At 39.3% G+C, this 27,983-nt stretch overlaps 2 protein-coding genes across 6 annotated transcripts; one reads left to right on the top strand and one right to left on the bottom strand.

Moving 5' to 3' along the window:
• Positions 1 to 96: 96 nt before the first annotated feature.
• LOC146453724 (uncharacterized) lies at positions 97 to 9,729 on the top strand. Of its 2 annotated transcripts, none has more exons than XM_085096303.1 (3): positions 97 to 284; positions 2,660 to 2,859; positions 5,907 to 9,729. In XM_085096303.1, the coding sequence occupies exons 2-3, from the start codon at positions 2,671 to 2,673 to the stop codon at positions 7,350 to 7,352; spliced, it is 1,635 nt and encodes a 544-aa protein (XP_084952429.1). In that variant the 5' UTR covers positions 97 to 284; positions 2,660 to 2,670; the 3' UTR covers positions 7,353 to 9,729. The 2 variants fall into 2 exon arrangements, with proteins under 2 accessions (XP_084952429.1, XP_084952430.1); XM_085096304.1 differs by having other exon boundaries at positions 2,272 to 2,859.
• LOC146453723 (uncharacterized) lies at positions 7,913 to 27,933 on the bottom strand. Of its 4 annotated transcripts, XM_085096331.1 has the most exons (8): positions 27,512 to 27,923; positions 20,624 to 20,735; positions 20,109 to 20,230; positions 19,069 to 19,183; positions 18,039 to 18,093; positions 17,314 to 17,340; positions 14,194 to 14,220; positions 12,138 to 13,186 (listed from the first exon to the last, which is right to left on the bottom strand). In XM_085096331.1, exons 1-8 carry the CDS (start codon positions 27,697 to 27,699, stop codon positions 13,086 to 13,088), a joined length of 747 nt encoding a protein of 248 aa, XP_084952457.1. In that variant the 5' UTR covers positions 27,700 to 27,923; the 3' UTR covers positions 12,138 to 13,085. The 4 variants fall into 4 exon arrangements, with proteins under 4 accessions (XP_084952459.1, XP_084952458.1, XP_084952457.1 ...); XM_085096333.1 differs by lacking the exons at positions 12,138 to 13,186; positions 14,194 to 14,220 and adding an exon at positions 7,913 to 10,169 and having other exon boundaries at positions 17,305 to 17,340; positions 27,512 to 27,933; XM_085096332.1 differs by lacking the exons at positions 12,138 to 13,186; positions 14,194 to 14,220 and adding an exon at positions 7,913 to 10,181 and having other exon boundaries at positions 27,512 to 27,932.
• Between the last annotated feature and the right edge of the window lie 50 nt (positions 27,934 to 27,983).

Raw genomic sequence — 27,983 nt, 5'->3', positions numbered from 1 at the left:
GACGCAAATCATTACCCAGGATGTAAAGATTCATTCCCGTAGTGCACTACTACTGTAGCTTTCCGTGACCCATTGTAACCATGTGAACACTGTCACGGAACAATTGGAAACTTGAGCCTTTAAGGCCATCGCGTTCTACAGAGAACCGTAGAGCGTTCCCTGTAAGTCTGTGCGATTGTCCCTCGGTTTGCTTCGTCCTGTAAAAGTCAATAGCTCGACCGGGTACGCTAGTTCTCAGTGGAACTTCACTGTTGGTCGAAACTTCACAACAAGAATCTAGCACGGTAAGCGAGAAACATGTTGTATGGCTTATAACAAAATTGATACCACAAATACGTTTAACCTGGGTTCATTGCAGGCAGTCTGGATTCTCCCTTGATTCTTTATATGAAGATGAAGTTAACGGGATTGAAAGTTAATGGCGATTATCGAGAGTTTAAAATTCGGTACGAGCGTGAGTTTGCCGACAGCGGGAGCGGGAAGTTGGAAGTTTTCTGTTTTTCGCTCATAAAACTTTGTAAGATTTTGATCTAGCCCGACATTGAGGAATGAGAATTGTTTCCATCGATGGAATTGTTAATGTCGCCGATAGTAGATGCTCGCGTTTGATCCCATCTTTTTCCGTCAGCATCTACGTATAGCAATCAAAAGAACTAAAGGGAACCACAATACATTCTGTGCTGCATTAATATTCAAGATTTTATTTCTGCTCAGCTGTCAATGTTTATCGCCGTGTCTGTTCGATAAATATAATGGTTAAATCGATAAAAAACCCCCATGATTACCACATAAATATAGGTTTTATAATTTGTACCCTACACCTGATAGCATTCTCAGTGCAAAGTAGAGACCACTGGATTTATTAGATAAAACTAAACATTAGGGTAGTGGGCTTACATTATTAACTGCATGAATATGCCTTATCACGGTTTTCGACGCCATTTTGACGAGTAGGCAAACAGTCTTGAAATAAAAGTGTTTGTATGGAAATCCGATGTCAAATAATTTTTATAAGACATCGCTTCTGAAAAATTCATGAATTGGAAACTTTTGGCACTAGGAAAAGGATTTGAAGAAAAAAAAAAATGGAGGGATGTAGCTGTGGCAGAAAGCGTCCAGTCGTGTTTCGAACTTTCCATACATTTGTCTGTATAGCGAACCAGCCGTGAACTGCTACTAAAAATAGTTCGCGGGAAAAAAAAAACAGGGAAATGTATGGAAAGTTCAAGACACGACTGGACGCTTTCTGGCAAAGCTATATCCCTCCAATTTTTTTCTTAAACTCCTTTTCCTAGTGCTAAAAGTTTCCAATTCATGAATTTTTCAGAAGCGATGTTTTATAAAAATTATTTGACATCGGATTTCCATACAAACACTGTTATTTCAGACGTGTTTGCCTACTCGTCAAAATGGCGTCGAAAACCGATGAGGCCTATTGTTTTCAAAAGGCAGTCTCATCCGATCTAGATATAGATTTCCATCTATGCATAAAGTATCTGTCTTAGTCTATAACCGGGGTCTAAAGTTCAACTGAAAATACTTGTAGTAGCTTGTCACTGTTTCTTTTGTTTGGAGCATGCACAAGAAGTCTATTTTAACGCCTCAGACCTGTTCAACAAATTATTAATGTCATAATCTTTAATACAACCTCAACTCTCGACCATTGTCAGCTTCGGCTTTCCGCTTGAACTTGGCAAAGTTGTTTACAGCTAATGTTTACAGAATGGTTTACATTTTCCATTTCGTCGTACTCTCTTAACATTCAAATACGCGACATGTCACACGATGTCAAAAATTATGCGGAACGTCGCACCTGGTGGAAAATGTTTTCATACTTGTCAAAATCCTGGAGATATATAAGAAAAGTAGAGACTTTTGCTTGCTCCATTTTGCCCACTAATTGTTTTGATCGACGAGGAAGTCAAGCATACAGTTATTCCGTTATTTCAGCGGTTCGCTTGGATTGCTGTCTGTTGCAATCCAAATCTGTTGAATCTTGTGTAATTGATCAAATTTGTATTTATACTGTTTTGATTATGCGAAGTGTTTTCGAGAATCCGTGGAAACGACACTCATCAAGCTTTCTTGGGAAAGTATTGGAATTAAGTAGAGGAGCATGCATCGCTTCACGGATGCGATCTCCTGTTTACGAAAGTGGATGAAAGGCCACTCTGTGGATATGCTTTTATAAATTCCCATTTTATTTTGTATAATTTTTATGTCTATTTCTTTCCAAAATAACCCTTAATTTCCGTACACTTTGCTCCAAAGATTCAGGTTGGATATCAGTTTAGAAGACAAAACTCACATAAGCAGTACGATAGGAGCAGACAGTGGTACAGTCTGTCGGATAGACGGAGCCACTTCCCACTCACCCAGCAGAAGTCACTTATCATTGGGTGCCATTCTAGAGGAATTGATATTTTTGGCAAGAGACGCAAAGTGTTTGTACTAGTTAAAGAACAGAGTATTTTTGTCGAAGTACTATCGCTGAAATTTGATGTTCCTAAAACAAATATTGCCACGTGATTAATTTTAATGCTCTAAATAATAATTAGAACGCAGCGAGCTGACCGTTCACTGGCTCCCGGTTGTAGGGCGAGAGGGTAAATGAGGAAGAGTCATACATGAAGTATATTTCAATTTATTTTCAACACAGAGTTAAAGCAAATGGCGGTTTCTACGTTAGAGGATAGGCTGGCTAAAAACCTCGAGTGTGCAATTTGTTTGGACACATATGATGATCCAAGAATGCTGAAATGCCAACATTCCTACTGCAGAAAGTGTCTGGAGGGAATTGTGACTAGCGTTGGCCGTGTTCAGAAGGTCAAATGCCCTGAGTGCAGGGAAGAAATAAAGGTACGTTTGCCCTGTCTGTCTGCTTACATGTCTATCTACATTCCTGGCCAAAACGTTCGGGACAATTGCACTTTAATTTTTTTACTTTAAAACATGAGAATTCTTTTTCCCTCTCACCCCCCCCCCCCCCCCCGCCCTTAAACAATGTTGAGAGAGTCAAACATGTCTCGAAAATCTTGTCATTTCATTGGCTTTAACATTGTTTAGGGGGGCGGGAGAAATACGTTTCTAAGATTCTTTTGGGGACCTTAAACTATCGGCAATTGTCTAATTTCCCCCCAAAAATAAAAAAAAATGTTTACAAAAACGTCGTGTCCCTAAACCAACTGGCCAGGATTGTTACAGCAGCTATCTGTCTCTCAGTCAGTAAATCAGTGAACTCCAATCGCTTTGGCAGCAATATTGTAGTACTCTTCGTGACCTTGTCAGCGTTAATAATTTTGTATAAGAATTGATGGAGCCCGGGGGGGTACTCCCTTATATGGGCTATATAGGTATGTGTGGCGCCGAAGGGTATGGTTTTCAGCCGCTTTGGCTATCGATTTTAGCCATTTTGGTTATAAGTAGGTTATCGATTTTTGCACTCTAGTCTTGAATTCATTTTGTTTTTTGAAGAAGCTACTTCTTCATCATGATGTTTACGGCAACTGTGTACGTGCCGCAACGACTTGTAACGCGCTGGGCTCCGGGGGTTTTTGAATTGAAGTTGTCCAGACACTATCAGGTCATAAATGGGGTATCTAAATTTTGGTCAGGTCATTAATAGGGTAGGGAAAATCGCAGATTTTGGTTATAAACAGGGTAAGGGTTTTGGGAAGCACACCCCTATCCAATTTTTTTGGGAGTACCCCCCCCCCCCCCCGGGTGATGGAGATAATCATTTTTGCTGGATGATAGCATCAGTTTCTACAACGTATGCACCTTAACCAAATCAACCAAGGACACTTTCCAGTTCCAATACAGTAACCTGCGTTAATGGTCCCAATGTCTTGATCCATCAACTTCCAAATTGTAGGGTAAAGCCGCCACATACTGCACTCGGTGGCCAGATAATTTTAGATGGTTGGCCCTACTAGCAACTCCTTTCTTTCCACGAAGGAAGAAAGACTGTGTTTAGTTAGATCGCGTCCAGGTTTTCTTCAGCAAGCGCAAGCAGTTACTTGGATACATGCTCTTTCAAGTTTCAAGCGCAGACTCGAAGAGGATGGCCTCAAAAATTAAATGGTGTTTTCCGTCAACAACAACAAAGGAAATCTTTCTCTTAGTAAAAGGTTATAGAGATAAGCTCTTGTTTACGTCTGAAAACCAAATGCGTCCAGTTTTTGCTTCAAGTAAAGCTCCGCGCGAGCATTTCGAGTCATTTGCAAGCCAAGGCGTTTATTGACCAGAACTGTACGCTTTTTCCAGGTGTTAGCGAAAGCTGGTAGGAATACAAACTGAGTATACACGTAGGTCAGTAAAAAAATTTCACCGTTCAAGCCGTCGAAAATTCCACAGGGCTTTTTGTTTTTGGCCTAAAGGAAACTCGACAAGGACAATACATTTTGCCTTACAGGAGCCCCATGCCTTGACCTTCGGTTTGTTAACCAAATTAATACGTGCGCTGTAAGACTGGTTTGACAATTAACCGTAGTGACCAGTCCAGGAAATGGTGCTTCAACGACCTGCAAGACTTGCCATGTTTTGCGCAGCGCCTCTTTTCCTCTTCCTTGACACGAGTGGCTTCGCTCGTAGAGTTGGTCTGGTCATGGAAAATCGTAAATCTCAGGCAAACCCGAAAACTGGAAAACAATCTTGTTCAAGAGTTATAATACCTCAGCGAGGACGTTTTCGCTTTTGTATTTTTGGCATAGTTTCCTTCCGAGTTGCGCGGCGCATAAGCTTGTGTGACACTTCGTGGCGTACCAGTTGGCGAAAAAGCCTAAAACACTCTAAACGTTCCTCTAGCTCTGATCATTTTTATAAAAAGGAATCTCGCATTAATGCCACACGAAATGCATTCTCGCGTGTTGGGGTCAAGATTTGGAACGGGATACCTGCAACTCTAAAAAAAGTACATAAAAATATTTTAAAGAATCCCTAAAAGGAAAGTTATTTGATATACTTGAAACGGTAGACTCCTATATTGAAGTGGAAACGATAATTGACCAAATGAAAAGCTGGTCATCCATGTCCTTCTCTTTGCCAGTTTAATCTGATTCTCCTTTTCCCTTTTCATCTCTTTTCTATTGTAATGTTAATGATAAAAAAAAAATTACATATAATTTACTTTAATTTTGATGAATAGCCTTATCTTTAAAGCTGCGTTATTGTGTATAGTTAAGTTTTCCGTTTTCCAGCATGTTTGTAATTTACTGTAATTTTTTCCATTATGTTCTCGTGCTCGTCTTGTCCCGCCTCGAATAGCTTTGTGGCTATTTGCGGGACAAGCCCTTTATATAATCTGAATTTGTAAATAAATTGTTGTTGTTGTTGTTAAACGTGACATACGCTGTCCAATATGCGACAGTGTTCAAGAAGAATACTCGTGTACCCGAGGTATGAACGCTGGAAATGAAGACGAAGTAAAAGCAAAAGTATCAATGTTTCTTACTGTTGCTGCTAAGTTGTGTGTGGAAATTAAAACTGTGGATTAAGAGAGAAAACTAAGTGAGGATTCCAATGCCATTATAACAAAACTAATGGTCAAATTTGTCTCTTGCGAATCGAATTTTTGTTCTTATCTTTGGTGCTATAACTAAAATTAAACCGATGAGTATGCCCCCTATGCAAAAATGTTGAATGGAAGAGGCAGAACGGTCGTTACAACTAAAAACCGGCAAAAAGGCGTTGTACGAATCGTATAATATAATGTAAGCTATCTGCATTCAAGTTGTCATGGGCCTGGGACTAGATCTGCGAACACAGTTTCACCGTTTTCTATCAGCATGTTGCAAGATGACATATCAAATTGTTCTGGGTACCAAAACAAAAGTATCAGCTCAGAAACACGTTACATAATCTGGGAAATCAGTCTATTCCAACCATATTTTTCGTTGTTTTCCTAGCTTACACGAAGCGGTGTTTCAGGTCTTCAGTCAAACCTTCTTATCAAAGACCTCTTAGAAAATACTGGAGCCCATTCAAGCAAAAGCCCTCCTTGTGACAAGCACCATGACGAGTTGGAGCTTTACTGTGAGACATGCGAGGAGCCCATTTGTGAAGCCTGTTTGGTGATTGATCACCGCGACCACGAACACACATCAATCAAAGACGTGTACCCTAGAAAGAAGAGAGAAATTGGAAAACTGATGAATGAGGCAAAATCGAATCTTTCTGCTCTAAGGGCCGAAGTATTTTCCATCGAGGGCGAAGAGAATAGAGTACGAAGCAATGAAGAGGCTGTGAGTAAAGATATCGACGCCTTCGTTGATGCCATGATCAATAAGCATACTGCAGTTATGGAGCGTGAAAGGGAACGCTTGAAGGAAGAAGTGCATGCGGCCACTACGCGTCAGTTAGGTAAATTGTACAACCAGAAAGAATCTCTTGTTATGTCCTTGAGTAGCGTGGAGTTTGCCAAACATTTGCTTGACCGCACTGATAAGATCGAATTTCTGCGCTCCAGAAAAGAGGTTACAAGCAAACTAACGGCGCTACGTTCATTCACAGCAACATTCCATCCATGTGAAAAAGTCTTGTACAGATTGGACCGAAAGCCGCTTGGGGAAGTAAAAATGCAAGGAACAGGAAAAATAATGGTACACAGCGAATATTGTCTTAGCATGCTCGGAGGAGAACCGGGAATTGTTTACACAGGAAGAGCTTTTCAATGGTGTGAATTTATCCTCACTTTTAATCGTGATGTGGCGTCTTATGCACGAAATGTGTTGGATGATTTCAGGGTGACTTTGCTTCCACCGAATGAAGTGACTCCTGTCACTCTTACGCTTGAAGACAAAGGCTATGGCTTGCGTGGTTTCGGATACCGACCCACCAACAGTGGGGAGTACAAGATTTCCATATTTAACGAGAAACTTTTAGGAGGCGAAGCTCACTGTAGTCCGATTGTTTGGAAAGTCCAGCCTTCCCTTTGTCTCAAGTCCTGGACGACCTGGTTTGATTTGTTTCCTCGCAATTACACATACTTAAGCGATTGTGTGTTTGAAGACGGACAGCATTCCTGGAGAATAAAAATGTTACCACCAAGTGAACCCCAGGATATCCCTCCTAGGTATCTTCAGATAGGTGTTGCCCATCCTTTTAATGATGCAGCTTGGTATTGGCAGAATGGACAGCATATTTCCCCTGGTAACTGTGTTCCAAGTTCCATAGCTTCTCCTCGATGTGGTGATGTGTTTGTTTGCTTCCTTGACTTGTGGAAAAGGCAGCTGGTCATATACAACGAGCGCACAAAGAAGTCTGATATCTGGAGAGACATTGATGCCCCAGTAAGACCTTATCTAAGTCCAGATTTTTTCCTTTTGTTCCAAAACTTTCAGGTCCACATATAGTCAAGAACGGTAGCTGTTTTTGAGACACTGAAGACATATACGAGGCTGGGACGCGGGACTTTATATTCAACCCTACCTACCTACGGGATGGTTGTGGAAGATCAGTTTCTTTCTGAACTGAGGACGGAATACTTCGCTCGCTTTTCGACCATAAGAACGAAAGGGTCATTCTTATTTTCAGCCTTTTCTTTTTCCATGTGCCCAGAGTCTTCTCATTTAAAACGGCGACGACCCTGGCAAATTGTCGGTGATATAGATCTCATGAAATGTTCTCGAGATTTCAAATCTATACAAAGTGCACTGGGCTCAACCACGAGCCACTATTCAGAGAATGCAAGGGTACGCCATCTGCTACCTTGTTGTAAAAGAGGTTGTGGGTTTCTGAACAACCGCATAAAATCTCATACCTGTGGGGGCGTGTACCTTAATCGGCGAACACTGTAACATTTACAGTTTTAACGTTCTTAACGCAATTACTAGGCAAGTTCAAGGTGTATAGCGAAAATGCCAACGGTGCATTATAAGGCCGACATAAGGCTAACCACAAACTGCAGCACGCATTGCGTATTACTATTGTGCGTTTTACTACTGTAATCTCCGTAGCAGACATAATTTTTTGGTTTTCGTCTAGGTAGATCTTAGGAAATCGTATAAATATTATAGAACGTTCAATGCGGATGATATGAAGATAACTGTAAACAGTCAGGAAATAGGTTAGTTGCCAACATGTAACTTTCAAGCCTTCTATACGATACTTTATATTAATAGACAAAATATTCTTAACTCAGTTTATTGCCCAGATAGTTGCAATCAGCCCGACCCCTCTAAACAGTATTCAAACTATCGGAGTGATTATACGGAAACGCTATCGGGATCAACGTAGAAACAATCCAGATGTCTGGGACGAACGAAACCCAAGTCAATCCAAGGATCGGATTAAAATAAAGATCAAGCTACCAGGCCGATTAAGGGGGGGACTTAACGTAAACGCCATTTTACTGCACTTGACATGGCTTTAATGGAAATATCTCGTTCACGTCTCAAGAAATCCAAAAACTCTATGTTCATCCCGTGAATCTATGTTGTGGATTGCTTTGTAAATTTTTGGGTATATTTGGGTGGAGATAGTTTTTCTAGAAGGATTGGTTAAATTAAGAGAAATAAGGAATATTGAAGAATTAGTGAAGTTTTAAAATTAGAATTTGTAGTTAACAATTAATAGACGGACACCAAGTTAGTTCACTAGAAACCTGGGGTGCTCTTGCGTGGGTATCAACTGTCTGTTAGTGTTTCTTCTATCCCTCCTTAAAACCTCTTCAAAATTCATTCAAATTTAGGTTAAGTCCCCCCTTAAAGAGCTCTGGGAATTAGTTTCTAAAAACTGTGGCATTGTGTCGGTGGGGAGTAGAAACGGATGTTTCGTTTTTCAACACAGTTGATAGCTAAAAGGCAAATTGGCCACCATAAAGCGATTCGAGTGTTGACGTTTCGAGAGTTAGCCCTTCGTCAGAGCGAATCTCAATTGAATTTAGGTCTGACGACGGAGGCCTGACACTCGACCCGTCAGCACTCGAATCTCTTTACGGTGGCCAATTTACCTTAAATTATCAACTCTGTTGTTCATTAAAACTGAACGTTCGATTAAGAACGGTGCCTACTTTTGTTACTGCGCATCCGGAGATACTCGAGTTTCCTATGGGTGGTGCCTGCTAATATTTTTGCGCGGTTTAAAACTGACGAGAGAAAATAGAACTTAGCAAATGCTTTTAGTATCTCGAAAGAAAATTGGGGGTAACCATGCATTTCTCAGGGACAATTAAGCTTCAATTTAGGGAAAAAATCCAATACATTGCTTTATATTGTGGCGCTTTTTAGAGATATTATTTCTTAATTATCTCTGAAAAGTACGTGGCTTCCCCAAATTTTCGTTTTGGATTCCAGTATGCCTTGATAGGATCTGCTCTTTCCTCAGTCATTAACCGCACAAAAATACTTCGTATGGGTAGGCATCGTCCTTAAATAGATCGACAGCAGTTTCAGAATTTACTTCAAGTTTCAACCAGAAACCGCGATTTTTTTGTTTTCATACAATTGTAAGGCAATGTATGAACACTAGTTGGAAACTAGCCTTAAAATCTACTGTGAATATATTCTCATCACATGTTTTTATCTTGTAGTGCAATAAATATTAGTGGAGGAAACGTCGACAGTGTTGTTTTGCTTGTCCTCAGTCCAAATTTTCCATTATTGTTGAACTTTGATTCAATGTGGAAGCTGTATAAGAAAATATTACTGTTGTCACCATTGCTCCGAAACCTTGTTTCTTCACAATTTAGACAGGGCCAAAAGCTCTAGCGGAACGAAAGTACCTTTTTTTTTTCCAAAACAGATCATTTTTTGTTAACGTCTTTCTTTCATGCCTCGTTCATATAAATTTGACCGAAATTTGCAGTCTCTCTTGTCAGTCACTGTCTTTCAGTGCTGCGAACAATGTTGGCAAACTTCTGGGCCAGACGCGGGGAAAAATTCCTGCACAACATTACGTGGGTTACTGTTGAAAAATTCGATTCGTAGCATGAGAGGTCTCAGACTAGTCAGAGTTATCAGGGTACCAATCAAAATCCTTCTTTCCATCCGGGATCAGGTTTAGCCATGTCACATGAAATAACGTTTTCCTGCTTGTCCAGGATGATCCTTTCGTCTAGAACGATTGGTATCCACGTTGCCGTTTGCAATAGTACACCATTCCAATGATAAGCAGTAAAAGGAGGACACTTCCAGCTACAATCACGATTATCTCCCAAGTCTCGAGGGGGCCTCGAGAGGAACCTGATTTGTTTAATTGAAATAACATAAAATAAACATTTTAAGACTAAAAAGGAAATTCGAAGAGCAAGAAAATAATTTAACTCTGCAAGACATGTTCTGATGGGTAACCCATCATTGTCATTAAAAGGTAACTGTCAGATCAAAAGCAGTATCACAGTAAAGAATCAAAGCATGTTTAACACTGTGTAGCTCCATTGACGATAAAAGTGGTTGTAAAGTTGGTATTTCTTTGGGCGCTGATATTTCCTAATATGAGGCTAAGACGTTTCGGGACTGTTCCTTCATATTCTGAACCTCATAATGAAATATCAGCGTCCAAATGAATAGCAACTTAAAAAACCACAGTAAAGAAATGACCCCAGCTGTTCAAAGAGCTGATAACTTTATCCAGTGGGATAAATCAATATCCAGCGGATAAAATGTACTCCAACTAATACATTTTATCCGCTGTCTAACTACTTATCCGCTGGATCAACTTATCCGCTCTTTGAACAACTGGGGCGTGGACAATAGCTTTATTCCAATGGTTACACCTTCGGATTTCATCCCGAGGCTCGTTAGAAACGTTAGAAACACCATGAACACCATAAACAACATTATTGTATCTCACAGTTAGTACGCGCGCTGTGATTGGTTAATTTTGAAACTTGTTCCTTTCTCGCGCGCCCGATTAACCTCAGAGATATAATAAATATCTTTGTAACCTCGTTTTGTCGGTCCGTACTGTAAGTTACGGACCCTTGTTTTTTCCCGTTGATAAAGTACGGACGTCGAACTCGGTTAGTAAGAGGTATGTACTACAGGAAAGTATTGTGGCTCAGTAGCTTTGGTGTTTATCGAACGGTTGCGCTTCTGGGTCAAAAAAGTTAGGATCACCTAGTACAGCATAATAAACAGCTCAGCAAAGGAAAGTTAAAGATATTATTTAAATATTTTAGACTTCCCCAATAGCGTAGCAATTCCTTGTTGTTATATCTATTGCATTACTTCTCTGTCCTTGTGTTTTTTTTTTATTAATGTGTGAATTGTGCTATCTTGCTGACCTGTAATTTATTTTCATTTAATGCTGATGTCAACTGGCTGCCTGGTTCCGCTAGCCCCTATGGTTATTCCAGGCAGCCAGTACTCTAATTTTATTTATATAACAAGCTGAAGTGATTGGTTCTTACTTATCATCCATTGAAGGACAGACGCATACATGACATCACCATTAACAACTATTGCTTCTTTATTATATAAAGAAAATAGATTCCGTGTTGCCGTGCGTCTGTTCAGTAATAGATCACAGATGAGGTCAAAATGTGGTAAGAACATCAGTCACACACTCGGCTGGGCCTCGTGTGCTCCTTTTTTTTCCTTACCACATTTTGTCGTCATCTGTGATCTATTACTGAACAGACGCACGGCAACATGGAATCTATTTGTTAATTCTAATATTTTTGCAATGAACTTCACATAAGGCAAGAGTACAAATAAAGATTGTTGTTGTTGTGTTTGTTAGCGGTCACTCCGGAAGTGCCCATGTATTTACAGGTTCCATTGCAAGCGGCTGAGAACAAATCGATGATTGATGATAATCGATAACAATCCGGCCTTGATATCGAAACTCGATGCATGGAAGAAAAATAAAACTTCAACAAGATCGACATTCAGCCATCTTTGATTATTATTGATTGTCAGTACGGCAGACAGCATAACAGCGCGTGACACGGTGGTAAACAAAAAGAAATGTTGGGCGCAGAGTTTTAATTTGCACGTTCGCACTCGCGACTCCATCCACTCACTGTTCTTGTACCGTAGAAAGGAAGCCTCTGCAAGATTTCAACAACAATTTTGAAACCTCATCTTTGTCACATCGGTTCGTTTGGCCCGTCAACTTCAAAATTTGCTACGCCCAACCTTGCAATCACGTACTTACAGCCTGAAAATTTAAGATTCAATCACTTTACCAGCCTCCGCCTCTATTGTCAGCTTTATTTTATTTCAGTTAATCATGAGATGACTTCTACAACAGCAGTTTGATAACAAATAATCTAGCATGCTTCTAGATATTCAGTTAAATTAAAAACTCATTTCCTCGATCATCGGATCGATATAGTCGAACTTGTTCGAAAGCAAACCTAGACATGTAGATTGGTAACATGACATTCTAACCGTAAAATTGATGGAGAAATAAGTGAAAAACGAAATTGCTGAAAAACTCGCACCTTTTAAGTGAAAATCGGCTCAACATCATGCTTGTTATCATCCGTATACCGCACACTTGTCGATCTCACCGCATTTTCTAAAAATGTCTGTAAGGCAAGGACGAATGTCGATGTCCATACCTGACCTATTTCCGAAATGGAAAATTTTCATACAAAAATACTATTTAACAATTAGATTATGAGCTCGAGATTTCTGTCGCGTAATAGCTGATTCGGGCTGCGCCCTCATCAGCTATTACGCATAGAAATCGAGAGCGAATAATCTAATTGTCTTAGTATAAATCTACTAGTCGTGCAAAACTGAACAAGTAAATTATCTATATCCTCATCGCAGACATTTCGAAAACGCGATGAAGTGGCCGCCATTTTGTTGAAAACCGCTACTCACTATCTATCACAGAATAGATAGCGAGTAGCGGAGCCAATCAGAGAACGGCATTCGTGATAGAACATTAGTAGATTTATACTTATAAGCATATAACTTATCATCCGTATACCGCACACTTGTCGATCTCACCGCATTTTCTAAAAATGTCTGTAAGGCTTTTAAGCAAATACTTTACGTCATCGTTTTCTAATTTTACTGAAAATAGACTTTTTATGATACGCTAAAAAATAATATGACCGATATATTACTTAATACTATCTGCGTTAATAAAGTTTCATGTAATAAAAGCTCTGGTTTTCAAGAAAAAAATTACACTCCGAAGCTTGCACTGAGTGCACTTCCAGCAACGAGTGCAACCACGCCCATTTCCAAGGCTCCGAGGGGACCTGAGGATGAGACTGGTGGTTTACCTTGGGATTAGGCAAACAGTGATAATTAATGATGACTAATAAGCCTTTGGTTTTGCTTTTTGATTATGAAACAGAATTATGTAGACTCAGTGATCAACTGAAGACCTATCTGCCTGTCTCGGAACCCAACCACCCAACTATCGATGGACCCACCAATTATCACACCCATCAAACTTGTAAGCACCAGAAAACTTGGACCAGGCCCCAGTTGTTCAAAGGCCGGATAACTTTATCCGCTGGATAAGGCACTATTCAGGGTCTAAAATATACTTCACGTAAAACGTTGTCCAAGGTTTTCGTACACTCTTAAACTCAACTGTGGTTAAAGTGTGCATATTCACTTGTACAAGAAGAAATACTGAAATCTTTGCACAGATTGAAACTGACGGATAGCGACTTATCCACAGGATAAAGTTATCCGGCCTTTGAACAACTGGACCCTCTAACTAACACGCCAATGATGATGGTGTCCGACACAAGCACAAACATTAAGAAAATAAAATCTTGGCAAACAAGCCCCAGGTTTTCCTCGCTTTTATCGACAGACGCTAGTGTTATTGGTTGTAAGCTGTTACTAGAATTTTTTTCGCTCGAAAGACGCGAATTACCACAACCCCTAACTCGCGAGATGTGAAGGGTCGAAAGGGTAGATTCTCTTTGAGTCTCAATGTCCATTAACCCAAAAGAGAATAAAAGAAAAGAAAAAAAAAAACTCGACTGTCTTACACTCAAAGGAGCACAATACATTTTCCATAACACAAGGGGCCTTTTCGGCTACAACGCCGTAAACGACTTCGAGAAACACGCTCAAGATTTGCTTCTGTATCAATTAGCTAATCTAATGTTCAAAATATTGTCAGAACAAACACGTTACAAAATTATGGTCGGCTAGGTATAGAGTGTTGACTAAACTCTTGTGGGTGCCAAGCAAGTTTAGGGAGACACGAAGATTTATCAAATAGTTTTCTAGTGAAATAGTAGAAAAACAATTATAGTGTGAACCAAACCTGTTCGTCCGGTGGTAGCATTTGAAACTGCAAGGGAAAACAAACACCGAAATGGATCACCCCCACCAAAACCGTATAACCAGGTATTACATAGCGATTTTTAGTTTATCTCGTTTTTCGCGTTGAACTATAAATAATACGCAACTCTTATCCCTAAGAGGCCGTAACCTTTTCTTGTATTGAATAATTGCTGCAAACAAACGATCTAATCAACCGAATAACTGGAAATTACTGTTCACTTTGCATTTATTTTGTTTGAGTCAGACATATATACGTACAATCATATTAGCCTTGGACAAAGTTACCAAAAATGAGCAGCAATTAAGCTGACTGGACTACTACGACAAAAGTGGTGAATACTAAGACGTTCCTAAAGAGTTTGAAAGCGTTTTGGGTCATTTGAAGAGGGTAGCTGTCGGGGTGCTGTGCATGGTAAAGGGACAGAACGGAAAAAAACGAACGCGAGTACGCGGTGAATCATACCCTAAGAGGGACAAAAAATTGTAAAAATGAACTGCATGTAAAATGAGCAGTTGTTAATCTGTTAATAGTAACTTCAGCGTGTCTTGAGATGTAATTTTAATTACATTCATTTATTAGTAAACTAATTACTACCGTTCGAATAGTCCTATAATTTAGAATGAATTTCGTATCAAGAACATTTACTATTGTTTAGGGTGATTATAATATTAGTCTCATAATATTAAAATATTATTGATAATTCTATTGCTTTATTGTTAGATATTATAATAACGTGTTCAGATAGTTACACTAATTTTACTTATAAAGTTGTTGGTTTGTGGTTAGGGCGCTTATGTGCATTTGTTTGGCATTCCGTGTTTCGGCGAGACCGCTTGACCATCCAATCAAACTCTGTGTACACAAATACATGTATTTCATAGTCCTATATTTCACTTAACGATTGATTGACGCTTTTAGCGTGTGTGGGAAGTTTGGAGAGCACGAGAGAAGCGTAAAAGTTGCCGAAGGCGTAGCCGAGAGCAACTCTAGCTTCTTGAGTGCTCTCCAAACTTCCCAAGTGCATTCATAACTCAATATACGCACAGCTTAATGCTTAAACCAATTGTTTTATAACATTGCCAGTGGAAAATGCACTCATATGTACGACGAACAACTTGACGAAAGCCGAAAAAAAAACCATCCGCACGAACGAATCTATTAAATGAAAAAGGTCTTTGCTTCTTCTGTCCCGTAAAACCACTCGTATGTGTTTCCCTTTGCCATCAGCGTGCCCAAACAAGATTATGATCAGATGTACGTTGACGTGTACTGAGTATACTGCGAACCTCATTATGAAAGCGAGGCTAAGTGCAAATCTTTTCATATGAAAATTACTTTTGTTTGCATTTGAATGAAAACTAATTTTCATAATAAAAACTTTGCACTTAGCCTCGCTTTGAAAATGAGGTTCAAAGCAACTCGGAAATGGCCTATTTGCTTGCGTGGATGCCATTTGTGTTAAGTATTTATAAACTTGGGATGACTTGCGTCCGTATTTGGCCAGCGGTTAAAGGGTAAAACTAGCCTATAAGGCAGCAATCTCGTACCCAGAGTCCTCAGGCTCTTTGGCTTGCGGTTGGTCGCCAGGAGAGACCCTAGGGTACTGGAATTTTATTACCGCGGGATTTCTGCGGTAGAAACAATGCAAGCCGTTACGGGGCAGCCAATAGAAAAAAATCGAATTCTCCAGAGTCTCCCTTGGCGTCCAACCGCTGGCCAAAGAGCCTGAGGACTCTGGGTACGAGATTGCCTACGCAGAAGTTCTTTGGCTTGTGTGCGTCACGTGACGAGCCTAAGAACGTCCACGTAAACGTAGGAGGCTAGGTTAAACCTTGAGTTGCATAATGTGGTTATTATTTTGAGCCTGTATATGAATTCCTGAACCCCTTACTCTCAAGAACATCAAAACAACCAAGAGGACAATTCTTTTGGCAAGATGTCGAGAAACTGATATTTACACTTTGAAGTGTGATCATGTAACAACAAAAGGGTCTTGAAAGCAGGTCTTGCACTGTGGTACGCACGATAAATTAGCGAGCGGGAAAAGTTGGAGGTCTAAAAGCAATATTTGTCGCACTTTTTAGTGCAACTATTGTCGTGCTCAAGTCGCAGTTACAAATCGCCTGTGTACATCAGAGACGATTTCAGTGGGATTTGTCGCCGCGATGTCGCAGGGGTTTCGTACATGTTTGAAAATTGATTCAAACTTGCAGAGTTTCTCAGAAAAAGCACAGTTACATCGCGCTGAAATCGCACCGAAATGGCAGGTGGTTTGCAAACATGTGCAATTATAAGGACGAGAAAGATAATGCAGTGAGGATGCGACTAAAGTTGTATAAAAAATCGCATGTGTAAACGGGCATTATATTAATGGGGAAGAGGACGGGGCGACGCATCAAGCAAGCCAATTTTTCACGTGCTTTAAACTATACTGTGGTGCCTGTTCACATGCTAAATAATGAAAACTAAAAGAATACCTTCTTGTGAGCCATTTGCTTTTCAACATTACATTTCGTAAAATAAAAGGCAATCAAGTTAATTTTTGTAGTGTTTGAGCTTGCAATGTTGCGGTTACCGTTTACACTTAGGCGCTTTGCAACGCGACCTGAGTGATCAAAAGTGATTGTACTCCAGGTTTTAGAGCAAGAAAGTGGCTCAAAGATCGAACAATACAGATGTAGGTACAGACCTTTATACTGTCAATTGAATAGACTCGACCTGGCTTACTGTTAGCCACAAAACAAGGACAGCAAGCTAAGATATACTTCTAGACAATCATGCAACGTATTGGTGCAATTTTCTAGCAACGAAAGGCCTTTACTATGCATAAATGAAAAGGCAGCATTCAGTCATGAATGAGGCCTTCACTATATTCCCTTCAGTAAAAGCTTTAGATTTCAAATAGGCCCTCGATTTTCGTTGCGATTTCACGAGGACATACTTGCGATTTTTAATGATGTCTGTGGACTTTACCTCGGAATAGTCCACGCAATTTCAAAATCACACTCAAAAAATCAAAAGTGGATAAAAAAAAAACAGCCTGCACAAACAGCTTCGAAGGTAATAAAATAGAAGATGGCAGTGCATTACAAGACAAACCTGTTGACGAGGAGGTTGGAGGTAGTTCTATGAAGAAAACATAAAACAAAGAAGATTAAAACAATATTATAATGTTATTAAAGGGCTGTCAAACATGTACAATTGAGCTCAGCTGGATGTAAGGCATTGTCAACAATAATCTGCAATGCTGGCCTGTTGTGTTTGAAACACAGCAGGTTTTTTGGTACTTCCGCAGTACCTCAATGACGTCACCACTTTGCTATACACTACCTGTACATGTAAGTCACCTGTTAAATACCTATATAGATATTCACACGTACAGTGAATTTATTTATGTCGTGGTCCCGACCAAACTACTCGAACCAAATCGACCATTTCATTTATCGAACTTAATTGAACGATTGGGTTCGATTGAGTTTGACAATTGAACACAATCGAACTCTCATAAAAAAATTGGAGCGATCGAATTCAATCGAACTTTGATTGAGTTCGATTAGGTTCGATGGTCGAAGTTGCCATGCATTTGATTAAAAATGATTACAAATGATAACAGTAGTGGATCGTAGAATCAGTGACCTCTCTCACTCTCTGAAGGCCTTTTTTTTTCGGGGTAAATCTGGTTTTCCCCTCTGCTCAAAATCCAGCATTTCCAAATTCCATGTTAATATGCCCGGCAACTTAGCAGTACATTATACAGCAAATACACTTGACATTTAATAATTAAAACTAAAACTTGAGAATTGTTTTTAAATCCAGATTCATACCTGGGGGTGAGCCACATTTTCCGGGGCAGCAACATTTACTTGTTAATGCAAGATACTGTGAAAGAAAGAGTAATACCTTACACATAAATCAATCTTCTTACAACTCATGTACCATTTATAGATGACTTTGAGATTGAAGAGTTCACACGACTTCAGGGACAGATACACCTAGACTTGCTTACAAGTCGTGCTTAGAGAGCGTGAAACTTAGAAATGCAAAGCCCGATAGTTAGAGCACGAGCGAGCGAGCGAATGAGAAGTCAGTGAGCAACTTTGAGAGAGTCTAAGATACACGTGACATGTTCAATATGCAATTCTCTTGGAAAACAAATCCAAATAAAGGTCCAGGCAAAAAGTGTAAAATTCGCATCTAAATTAAACCACCCTATTACAGTCAATCTTCATTGTACATCACACCTGAACAGTATTTTTTGAAATTTTAAATGGAGTTTTGAATTTTATATGTCAGTTTTGAACATCACCAGCAAGATTTTTAGAGTTCCAGTAGAAATTTCCCAAGTTTATCAATGGTATAAAGCTATGTATTTTCTTTGCATTACTGCATTCAAAGTGTACTACTGTTAGTAGTTCAAAGATAACAATAATTTGTTTCCCAAGTGTTTGAGTAACAGCTGTAATGTATCTTTTTTTGGAAAGATTTCCAGAGAAATTTTAAGATTTCATTCAAAGCCTGACATTATTAGAAAGAGGATTTGAAATGTTCACTTCATTCTCGAAATACTGGTCATGCATAACAAAACATGCACCACAAAACTGTGTCCTTACAAAAAGGGTGGTCAAATTAACAGCCGAGGGTATGGTACTTGCTATAATGAGCTCTTATAAATAAATAAATAAATAAATAAATAAATAAATGAATAAATAAATAATTAATTAATTAATTAAAAATAAGTGAACGCATTTTGAGTTTTTGTTCAGGACAGAAAGATGTGTATGTAATAATGAACTGTTCGTATTTTTTTTCAACAGGGTTGCAAGGCAGGGTTCTAAATAAATGTATCACACTTACATAGGTGTCAGTAGGTATATTCTTTGTGTTAATGTATTCAAAAAAAGTCTCATTTTCTGGAAGGCTGTCATTGCAAATCAATGAAATTTTGGCCATATGCCCACTCGCTTTACTCCTGTCGATGAGAAAACAAATAAGTAAAAAGGAGAAAAAAAGAAACATTACAAAGAGAAAAGGCATTTCAAAGACAAATTTTGCAGACTCAAGTTGGCAAACATTAATCTACATGTACACACAAGGACATACATGTACTTCTATATTAATATTAATGTTATTCCAATGAAATTAAGGTCTTAATCAAAGTAACTTTTAATCTTCAATTACATGCACATTGTAAGCATACAGGTACATGTACTGTTATTTGTTATTTTGTTTTTTTTGTACTAGGCAACCCAAACTGAAATAATATTGACAGAGATGACAACATAAAAACATATTTAAACAATGCAAATATAATTGGGCCTCAAGTTTGTATCATCATCATTTGGAAAGTGCATGGCATTTATTTAACAAGTGCATTATTTCATCTTTTAGTCAAGATGCCAGGGGTATCAGAAGGATTAGAAGTAGCAAGAAAAAAACCAAACAAAACAAAAACAAAACAACAACAACGTCAAAAAAAGAAAGAAGAAGAGGAAGAAGAAGAAGAAGAAGAAGAAGAAGAAGAAGAAGAAGAAGAAGAAGAAGAAGAAGAAGAAGAAGAAGAAGAAGAAGAAGAAGAAGAAGTAGAAGAAGAAGTAGTAGAAGAAGAAGAAGAAGAAGAAGAAGAAGAAGAAGAAGAAGAAGAAGAAGTAGAAGAAGAAGTAGTAGAAGAAGAAGAAGAAGAAGAAGAAGAAGAAGAAGAAGAAGAAGAAGAAGAAGAAGAAGAAGAAGAAGAAGAAGAAGAAGCAGAAGCAGAAGCAGAAGCAGAAGAAGAAGAAGAAGAAGAAGAAGAAGAAGAAGAAGAAGAAGAAGAAGAAGAACAACAACAACAACAACAACAACAACAACAACAAGACGGTAACAAAATGAAGAAGAAACATGAAGCAGAAAAAACTGACCAGAATATTAGGGTAAGATCTGATTTGATATTTCCGCCAATGACAGTACTTAGAAACTTTGCTTGGTCATCATCTCCCAGACTTTCACACCTGTGGGTAGACAAATTTGTCCATCTTGCAACCTACATGTAGAAAACGGGACAAATTACATGTAACTAAGGACTTGCATGTATTTATGTAACTGACAATCTTTGGGACCAGCGATCTTAAAGTTCTAGAAATGCCTTTTCAGCAGCAGTGTGGAAGCAGTTCAAGCAACACAGCTATATATGTTGTAGTTTAAAATGAATTTCAGGTTAAAATGACTTCAACCTAGTTTGAATTTTACTCTCTTTGTTTCCAAAATATGATAATGATTAGGAGACAAAGGAGAATAAAAATCAAACTAGGTTCAAATCATTTTAACCTGAAATTCATTTTAAACTACAACATATACAGGTAAGTTACCATACTTATGGTGGCAAATTACAGCTAAACAACAGCAGATTAATTTTCCTCAGAAGGATGAGACTTACTGAAGCTTTGATGCATGGAATATAGCTGGTTTGGTTTTCACCAACAAACTCACTAAACACACTACATGGACTGTAAGATATGTAGAAACCATCTTTATCCATGACTGTAAACCTGGAAACAAGTGCAAAATATTAAGGAAAATAAAGGGTGTGCAGAATGATATTACATGTAGTACAAATTGCAGCATTATTTCTTCCCTACCAAACAAGAGTTATTACTACAGGCTGTATTTATTTGACAATTATTCATTCAGTTTGCTTGTACTGTTAGCTCTCAAACTACATTTAATACAATGGCCATCACTTTCTCTTGGTATTAAGTTAGACTACATGTATATCTATGCATGGTCTAGTTATTTTCCTAAGTAATTCTTATTTCTTGTCTTTCTTTGCTCTCCCCTCCACTCCCACCATGCTGAGCAAACTTTCGTTTTAGTTTTCCATCTTGTGTGTTTTGTTGAGTTTATGAGAATTTTAAACCCAAGAAGGGGTGGACTGTAGATAGGACACTTATGAATCACTACACAATGTGTGCGTTGGAGTAGAACCAGTTACAACTGGTGAGAAAGAACCAAGAATAATTAAGGGTGATTTTCCACTGGCTGAGTGAAACGAAAAAAGTGGAAAATGTTTTTGTCACACACCGCTGGAGGCCTGGGGATGGGTTTAGGTCATGTGACATGTAAGGCGGGCGGTTGTTTTTTGTTGACCGTCATTGCTTGACCTTCCCACCCACCAACCCTAGAGTTTTTCAGTTGTTCAATTCACTTCTGAATGAGTTAAGATTTTTTTCGATTTTTAGCGAATTCATGCTTTGACCTTCCATGTATACTTGAATGTATATTTTGTGAAGCTGTTATTGTTATTGTGTGAATAAGGTCAGGCTTGTGGTGGTCGGCTTGACATGGCTCATGGCTCCCAGTGGTGTGTGGGAAACCATGTGTGTTGTTCAATGTTGTTGTTGACATTTCTTGAGCTACTGTATAAATCTCCCACGACACAAAATAATTGCTTTGAACAGTGATTCTTGGATCGGCACAGGAAATACACCCACATGTAATACATTTAATTTATATTGAAACAGGGGGAGGGAAGGGAAATGAAGCCAAGGAAAAATGTGGTAACCCTCCCAAGAGAAACAAGGATTAATGACTCCAGAGTAGAATAATCATACACTCAGGGGCATAACTATCCCTACCTGGGTACACTCCCTTGAAGTCCTGCCACCTCAGATATCACCCTGTTTTTTTCATTTGCATTGGCATGATAAAAACTTCCCTCACATACAGATTGGAAAACTGCTCCCTCCGCCCCCCCCCCCCCCCCCACCACCAGCCCCTCACTCCCACATCTCATTAAAAAAATCCTTCAGTTGGTAATAGCCCTCCCAATTTATTTATTTATTTTTTTAAAAGTCCATGGGCTGTTAAAGTTACTCTTTTAAGCTGTTTAAAATAATTAATTAAGATTACACTGCCTCCAATGTCAAATCACTGCCCAAACCATTGAGAAATGAAATAGTTTCTCCTGGAATAACTGAAAATAAGCCCTCCCTAAAACAATTTAGCCCCTGTAAACAACCATGCTTTCAATAAGTATGTTGGTGCAAATTTTTATGTACAGTCATGAAATGAATGCTTCTCTTTGGCATTAGGGGAGGGGTAATTCATTATAAGATTTTGAAGAGGCAGGCAAAAGCTTACTCCACCCAGACAGGACAGTTAACTTGCAAGTATGTTCTTTAATGGAAAAAGTTAGACGAGATCTTAAAAGCAGTTCAGGGGCAAAGTCATGTTCACAGATGGTCAATTTGCCTGGTGCCTAGACTTGCCCAAAGTTGTCTTTTTATGCGTGCTGAAAAGAGAGACAAACAAGCGACAAAGTTGCGAGGAGCGTGCCAAAAAGAGAGACAAATGAGTGACGAAGTCGCGAGCAAGTGACTTGGTCGCAGGACTGGATTCCCACTAAAACGGACTTTGAGAAAGTCTACCTGGTGTCCAACCCTTAATGAAACCCCTGTATCAAAGTTTTTAAACATAATTATTAAACAAGAATAAAAAAAAAACATTAAAATGCCTTGGCTACTGAAAAGTAATGCACATTATTGTTAAGGGAAGTGGGGGGTGAGCTGTGAGATTGGGCAATAATTATGAATGGAATTTAACAAATAATTTGCATGTATGCAATGGGACCCTTTGGACCATCCATTTTCATGGACTTTTTAATAAATTTTATGGTCATTGGTGACTTTTTTGACCACCCACAAATGCACTGCAGATGGATAAATTGACAGAAGAGAGATCAAGAGAGGATCCAATTGATCGGGGCATACATGTACATGTACCTGTACTAATACGTGATTCAATTCTACCTGTTACCATCCTCCCCCCCCCCCCCCCCCGGGCAAACCCGGCCCGTCTGGCCCAGGGGTCGGGAATTTCCTCAAGCGGTCTTGCCTGGGGGTAGGGGGCGGGGCAAATAGACAGGGGGCTACATTTGCACATTTCCGCCAGTCAGAGAGCTGACGTAGACCTGATGAAAGAAAACGAAAAGTAATTAAGTTCAAAACATAAAGGAGGAAAAAATTTCCTCCAGAAGAAAAATTAATAATGGATTTGTTTTAATGAAATTCACTCGCTTCAGCTTGTTTCAGGCACAGTTTTAATGTTGTAAATATACTGAGTAAAACATTTTGATCTTCTTGTAGAAAAGCAATTTATTTGCACTAAAAATACAAAAGACGTTATTCCACATGATTTCTAGGAATTTAAGAGTTGTTTTTCAATTTTCGAGGCAGTTGGGTTGAAACCCCCTCTAGGTGTATTAGTTTGTGTGTCGAGTTTTATAATATTTGCTTTACTTCGGAAGGGAGTTAATAAGAGTACAGTTTAATAGGTATTTTCAGGTTTCTTTTTTTGTTTAAAGTTACCGTGTACCTTCAGAGAGAAAATTTTTGGATTTTCATTTTTTTAGACAAAAATAAACTCCCCAGTAAGTTCTTACAAACAAAAAAAGAATTTTCGAAAAAAAATGAGTTAATGTCGCAGTTCCTATTTCCATAAAGTTAACTAGAGATCTACACAGACAAATAATAACAACGTGATGTTTGGCGTAAAGGGGGAACACCGCTCCGGGATCGGCGTGACAGACGACTCCCATAGCGTGACCATAAAGTCAGTACTTGTCTCCCCAGCGCTATTAAACTGTATTAATGACCAGCGCTGGATCGGACAAGTTGCAGGCAGGTCCAAAACTAAAACAATCTAATAGCCTAACTCTCCACGGCACTACGAACTGAAACCTCCGGCCAGCATAGTGCAAAGAGTATTGGCATTTTTTAAAACCAGCTCAAGCCTAATATTCCGCAGCGCTACGAGCCGACTCCGCCGGCATGCGCTGAATAAAAGCATATAACGAGCTTCAAGGTTATGGAGCTAAAAATAGCCTAAAAACACAAAGCTTGTGGAAGTCGCTGCAAGATTTAACTGAACGCGAACCTGAGAGGTGAACCCAAATTTATTGGAAAAAACAACAACCAAACCTCCAAAGGGAGGGAAGGGTGGGAATTACAAAATAGAGACACTAAAGGTAGACCTTACAGTAGGTAATACAGCAAGCGAGTGATACTCAGACTTTTACTAGTCAGACCTTTTATAGTTAGACATAAGTCTAGGACTAAGCCAATGGCAAGTAAAGTACTATAGAATACAAGAGATTCACGTAGCGCTGAACGAGACATGAATAGGGGTATTTATACCCTTTAGCCATACAAAACGAAGGATATAAATGTAACAGACGGTATTGCAACATGCTAGAAGAATAGGTATTGTACAAGGAGAGTAAAAGTACATCCATGACCAATTAGCATTACGTAATGCTAACTGTTGACACAGTAACAACTGAGCTCAAGAGCGTCACACTCCATTAACTGCGTTTTACAATTATGTTGTAAAACTTTATATTTGCCGAGAAATTGGGACGTAAGCAATTTCCACCGGAACTTAAATTTTACTTTGATTGACAGCATATTGCTGCCGGTGTAACCACCTGTTGCAATATTTGCGCGAACGGTCTTTCTACAGTCTTGAATCCCTCACGTTCTCGCACTTCGAATATCCTGTATTTAGTGGAAGAACTTGCGTTTGTTTGAGTACGACACTGACATAAAATAAGACAAAAGCTTTAAGCTACACTTTAAAGTAGATAAAGGTCTTTAACTCTTCCAGCGAAGCGAATATTTGGAGACGCGCTTGTTAATGTTTCAATTTGCAAGTCCATGAATCACGCTTCTTGAGCTTCCTTTCTTTATTTGCGGCTGAACATTAATATTGTCAGATCACTTGTGTTCGGGTGCGTAAAACTTTCAAGTCCCGGCAAGCAGAAACAAAACAAAAAAGCAATTGAAAAATAACGCTAAGAATCATGTCCTATGTCTTGATCTCTCCTCACATCGCCCGTCGTTATAAGATAACTAGTAAAGGGAAGGCCGCCGTTTTTGCATGCAGCGTTTTCACAAAGACTTACTGTATTACGGTAATTTCCAAAGTGTTAAGCGGAGTCAGCTCTTTTAATTAACGTTTAAACGTTTTCTTTCAAGCGTCAAACGGATACTTGTTTCCTATTTGCAGCATTAACAATTTCGGACGTTCATTCAAGAGTGAATTTTCACCTGAACTTTCGATAAGAAATTTTGAAACTTCGCTATTCTCAACAATATTTTGCTCGAATAGATTTATTCGCCGGCTTTTTGACTGAAGAGCAGCAAGAATTTTCGTTTTGACTGAGACAATACATGCGGTTACGGTGGTTCCCCGATAATTCCGTAGCGCTGATAATTTAACCCTCCTCAGCCGCTTTGCTTCATGAGGTCAGGTTCAGTCCCCATTTTGTTTTTCCCATAATCATTGCAGATTACAAAATCGACGTGCGCGTACAACAAACACGGCAGATATCCAACAAAAAAGTGAAGGAGTTGATTACTCTGGAATGCAAGTACTTGCAAAACTGCGAGAAAATTTTCACAGGAGGTGACCGGAAGAAAAGTAGCTTGCAAAATGATTGGCTAATTTTCCATAAAGGCGTTAGCAGGGGGCATTACTTGTTTGTGTAGCGAGAATTTTTTTCAACCGCTGTTTTCTCATATTTTAATTTTCGCTTGCAGGGGGACACTTTCAAGAGTTACAACTCAACAACGATTTGGCCGATTTCAGTAAAATTTGGCCAGATGTTAGAAAAATATACAAACAACAAAAGCGTGTTGGGGAATTCAATAACTCTAAAAATTCTTTCCTTGAAAGCCATTTCCGTGCGTTCACTCGGCATGGTTTTCTCGCAGTTTTGAAAATGTTTTGTAACGTTTGAACCAAATCGAATTAAGGAAAAGCCCGACACATTTTTTAATCTTTTGGGATCCTGACCAGGAGAAAAAAAACAAACTTCCAAAATATAAAAATAGCATTGAGTCGGAACTCTTGAACGATGACCTGGACCTTCAAGTTCCGACTTTACAGAAAACCTGGGAATTTATTTTCTTGGAAAAGCAATGTAATATTTGAATACCCAGTTCTGTAAGCTTTAATTTGATATAGGTTTTGGGTATCTGTGATGTAACTGAGAGGCGCTATATGCCTTTAACTGAAACCACCCCTGAAGGTACATGATAACCTTAAATAAAGAAATAAATCATCGAAACGAAGCAGTTTATTTTTAGTCCATGTAATGAATCCCGGGGGTCGGGAATTGTCTCTTTCCGTGTGCCCAGGGGCGGGGAATAGGACATCAAGTACACAAATGCCTGAGGGTGTGCCCGGGGGGGGGGGGGGGGATGGTAACAGGTAGAATTGAACCACGCATAAATGTAGGACCGTAAAGCTGATACATTGTGGGCGCTTTCCATTCGACCAAAAATTCCCGAATGAAATTTCGAGTATTCCATGTGACGAATGGAACAGTATTTTTTCGGTTGGTTTGAACCAAGCCGTCCCAGTCCTTCACGTACCAATTTTCGCGCGAAAATACCAAATAAACAGGGGAATCAAAAAATGGCGGAATATTTGTCTATTTTACTTGCTTTAGAGTTGCTCGACGACTATGAAGTTGAAATAAGCAAAGTACTGGACGAGGACGACGACATAACGCTGTTCAGTGTGGGTAGCTCCTACATGCGTAGGAATTTAAACCGAGTCCGCGACTACTTTGAGGGCACGATACCTCTCTATTTTCCTGATGAGTTTAAGGGTCACATCAGAAGGACAAGAGAAACTTGCGAGCTTATATTCATTTTCGCACTACTTACAAAAGTTTGCTGTGGCTCCGGTGCAAAAAAGGTGCAAAAGAACATTCAAGTCATCTGTCGCATAATAACAAGCGGAACACTGATATTGAGCAGAAGAATTGGAAGCCATGAGTTTGATTTCCGGGCTCTGAGAAACTGGGCGCGAGCAGGAATGGTCGAATGGAACGGAATTTTCCGGTTATTTCGATTTTCCGAAATTTTAGGCCAACCTCGCGAGGTACACCCAAAATTTTGGAATGAAATTCCGGAAAATGTCTGTTCCATTCGCTCCTAAACCCGGAATTTCCGGAATTTTTGGTCGAATGGAAAGCGCCCTGTGACTTCCCACCTCCCCACCCCACTTATATGCGCAAGAGTGGATCCACAGCTGGTGACGTATTACCCTCTAAACAAATTAAACTAGAGTACCACTGCATGCAGTTTTGCATGCGCACTGCAGAGTTGGCAAGAGTTTGCTTGTTGAACGAGCAACTTGGCTCGTGACTCGAACTTGACTAGGGCTCGATCAGAGCTACTCGTGCTACGAGTAAACTCCCTTGCTATAGGTAGGGTGAAATTAAACTTTGTATCGTTTAGTTGATCATGCTTCCTACCTAGGGCTGGAAGAATTAGTCTTCAGCGGTAGGAGATTCACATACTCTTTGGTGTAGTTCCTCATCCTATAGCAAGCACAGCCGTCATATCCTCTTTCTGGAACGCACACAAATGCGAACGAAGCACACCATATTCCCGCCAGCAAAATGCAAATCAATGCAAACTGTTGTTTATCTGAGATATTCATCGTGAAATAAGGGTCTTATATCAGTAGAACAATGAATACTTAAGGTATAATTATGTGAGCACGAAACAACCGACCATGTACCACAACCTTTGCAAGACGGAACTAGATTTCCGGGAAATTTGACTCACTCTCACGTGAATGGACACGTGAAACGAACGTGAGTGAGATTTGACATTAGCCAATCAGGAACTCTGATCATCGACCTTTTTAGCCTGTCCTCGTTTCAACTAAAGGAACTTACATAGACTGTCTCCATATTAAAAATTTTAATTAAAGTAAAAATA

Source organism: Pavona decussata, unplaced genomic scaffold (assembly GCF_977016875.1).
Source record: "Pavona decussata unplaced genomic scaffold, jaPavDecu1.1 SCAFFOLD_324, whole genome shotgun sequence".
Taxonomy (NCBI): domain Eukaryota; kingdom Metazoa; phylum Cnidaria; class Anthozoa; order Scleractinia; family Agariciidae; genus Pavona; species Pavona decussata.
The sequence above is the reverse complement of the archived record's forward strand: the minus strand, read 5'-3'. Positions and strand labels throughout refer to the sequence as shown.